We start from the raw sequence: 3154 nt of genomic DNA, 5'->3' as shown, positions 1-3154 counted from the left end.
AAGTTGGACAAATACTGCAAGGCATATGTTCTAACAGCTGCATTACATTCATTATACGTCAAACAAAAAAAGTATATAACCACCAACAAAATTATGGTGTTTTCTCTCTTTATTCCATTTATAAAAATGCACTTGAGATACAAAAGTATTAGTAATACAGCATCACTTTATTCCACCTCAGATACTTCCACTGTAGACTTATGAGCTTTTGCCTTCTCAAAGTTAGTGGTTGCATCTTGCCTGCTTTTCACATCAACAGACTCTTTAGCTGAAGCATCTCCTTCCAGAGACTAAGTGTTTTTATTCTATCTGATTCTCCACATGACTTTTCCCAATCTACGAGTGATTTAAGCACATTCACAAGACACTGGCAGGGTCAAGGAAAAAGAGGTCATCCAGCAACTTGTGCTACCATCAATGAATATATAGCAGCAAGAAAGCATATGATGAACTAGCCAAAACTGAGAAAGGAGTAAATCGTTAAACTTACCAGAAGAGATGAACCCTTTATTGAAGTAGTCTGGGACGCAACAACCATATTGGATCTGCATTTTGCATCCCTTGAGATATTCTGGATAGAGTTGTAACCAAATGAAGAGTCAGAATACCTTGCAGTATTAGATGTACAAGAATACCATATTTGGAAAGTATGAAGAACATCATTGGGAAACAGTAGGTAAATTATACCATCCGCTCAAACAAGTTCGGTGCCTCAAGATCACAGTCATAGTTCACAAATATGTCAACAAGCATCTGAAGATCCTTGCAAACCTTTTCAACCATCCTGCAAGCCCGCACCTCATTAGACGACCAGAAAAAGAAATTCAAAATCATAGTGATCACATTAGCCATGTGAAAACTGAGAGTAACATGTTCAAGATACTAGCAATGTGATAACCAGGAAAGACAATACCTAAGGACACTCATTTTTTGGTTCATGGGTAAATCCAAGCCATCCAGGGACCGGAGAACTATCAAAGGAAAGAAGATGCATATTTCACCCTGAATAAAAATTGTTGGCGTAAAGAACATAATATGTCAAGGTAATTTCTGTAACTATTTGTGTAGATCATAGACGCACCTTGAGACTTTCTCTAAACCGCAACAAAAGCACTAAAAAAAAATTCCAGTTGCATATTGCAGGAAGGAAACTAATGATCAAAAGCAAAAATCTCATAGAATATTCTACCTAAATCCGATGAAGAATATATGTAAACCTGTAATATGATAGGGGACGGCGAAACTGAAGCTAGCAACAAAGCATATGATAGATTGATAGGTATGCTTTCAGTGAATCAATAAAATGGAAGTTCCTAGTAAATGGATGACCAACTCCTTCCAACAAACCCTAAAAGACCAAGTAATAAATCATATTATTCAAAAAACACTGAAAATAAGTAAAAGGAAAGCTCCTTATATAAGTCAATGAATAGGAAGTCATCTTCATGGATTATACATATCTTCCTTTCTCCATCCATAGTCTTAGAAAGAGGAAGCTCATACTTGATAAGTTCAAGAAATTACTTTTAAATAAAACTTTCAAGTTATTTAACAGTATTAGCTGCTTTGTATGTAAGCATCTATCCATAAAAGCATGCACTTAAAATCACAAATAATCTTTAATATAACCTGCAGAAGCTCAAGAGATAAAATCCTCGTCTTCAAAGTGACTTCATTGTTATCTTCCTTCATGCCCATCTGCAGACCAAGTTTCGAAATTCATATAGGAGGCTTCAAGTTGCTTAAATAACTTGTTGAGAATATATGCATCCCACATGGGAAAAATGGGACCTTGCCTATGAGTTTATAAGGGTTTGGGCCACTCCATCCATTGCCAATTGGTTTTGGATGTGAACCTCAGATTACTTTATCATGGTATCAGAGCGGGTTACCCACGTGTGTATGCCTAACGGCCACACGGGCTCCACGTCACCCAAGTTGTCCACGTGTATGGCTTGAAAATTCGCCACACGTGCGGGGGCGTGTTGAGAATATATGCATCCCACATGGGAAAAATGGGATCTTGCCTATGGGTTTATAAGGGTTTGGGCCACTCCATCCATTACCAATTGGTTTTGGATGTGAACCCCAGATTACTTTATCATAACTCAACAATTAGAAGACAGTGTACAAAAACACAAACCACAGGGTTCAGAAAACCAGTAAAGCATCACGTTGAACTATGGTCATACTCTCCAGGTCAGTCCCTCCTTTAAAATAGTGCATCAGTTAGAAGCATTACAAATAAATGTGAAAGACTGGGTTTGTTAGGAATGCAAAAGAGAGATCTCAACGTATAATATCATATCCAAACCAGGTTATCTTTTTGCCATCTTCATGATGCACAGCTTTGTGATTGGCTCCCACATTCATGGCCATTGAGCATTTGTTTGAACTTTCTTCCTTCCAAAAATATATGGCTCCTACATTATGTCTACAATAGCCTAGGGTTTACAAACACTTCACATTAAGTTCCTGAACTACATACATAAACTGACAGGCATTAATAATCGGCACGCAAACACAAACACAAACCTCATAAGCATTCACGAAAGTTTCCATAGACTGAAGTAAGCTATGTATCCCTTCAGCTCTTTTTGCTTGTTCTCCAGCATAGTATTATCATTCTGCCAAACCAAAACAAACCCAATCAGAAACTGAAAAACAGAGTCAATCTACAATCGCGGTCACTACTATTTCTCACAAGCATCTCATCAAACACCTTATATGCACAAAAATCTATGCCTAATTAATTCGGCCTGAAATTCCTGCAACCTCCGGCCATATTCTTCATCGGATTGCTTCATCGAAGTGTTCATGATTCAAAACTACTCAAACCAAAGAAAATCGCATGACGCTAAATCATCTAGACAATTTCTTCCAGATCAAATGTCACGCCCCTGATTTTTAACACAATTAAAAATCGATATATAACCCCATAATTATACATGCGTGAACGTTCAGCCATCAATACCAAATACCTGGAAAACTTTTTCTCCTTATACAATATACATATTGATGCCCTGAACCCACTATGTCAATATTGACCCGCCCACAGAGTCATATATTACATAAGCTTACGAATTAAATTGTCAACAACAAGATAAAACGTAAAAGCTCCTCAGAGTTTACTACAAAGCGGAAGTCATAACAA

The 3154-nt window shown here is 37.3% G+C and overlaps 1 protein-coding gene across 1 annotated transcript; it reads right to left on the bottom strand.

Moving 5' to 3' along the window:
* Positions 1–241: 241 nt before the first annotated feature.
* Positions 242–1134, bottom strand: LOC133720608 (brefeldin A-inhibited guanine nucleotide-exchange protein 5-like). The gene is made up of 5 exons (XM_062147018.1): positions 1082–1134; positions 914–1002; positions 688–784; positions 491–571; positions 242–367 (listed from the first exon to the last, which is right to left on the bottom strand). Exons 2-5 carry the CDS (start codon positions 937–939, stop codon positions 248–250), a joined length of 324 nt encoding a protein of 107 aa, XP_062003002.1. The 5' UTR covers positions 940–1002; positions 1082–1134; the 3' UTR covers positions 242–247.
* Between the last annotated feature and the right edge of the window lie 2020 nt (positions 1135–3154).

This window comes from Rosa rugosa, chromosome 1 (assembly GCF_958449725.1).
Source record: "Rosa rugosa chromosome 1, drRosRugo1.1, whole genome shotgun sequence".
Classification (NCBI taxonomy): Eukaryota; Viridiplantae; Streptophyta; class Magnoliopsida; order Rosales; family Rosaceae; genus Rosa; species Rosa rugosa.
The sequence above is the reverse complement of the archived record's forward strand: the minus strand, read 5'-3'. Positions and strand labels throughout refer to the sequence as shown.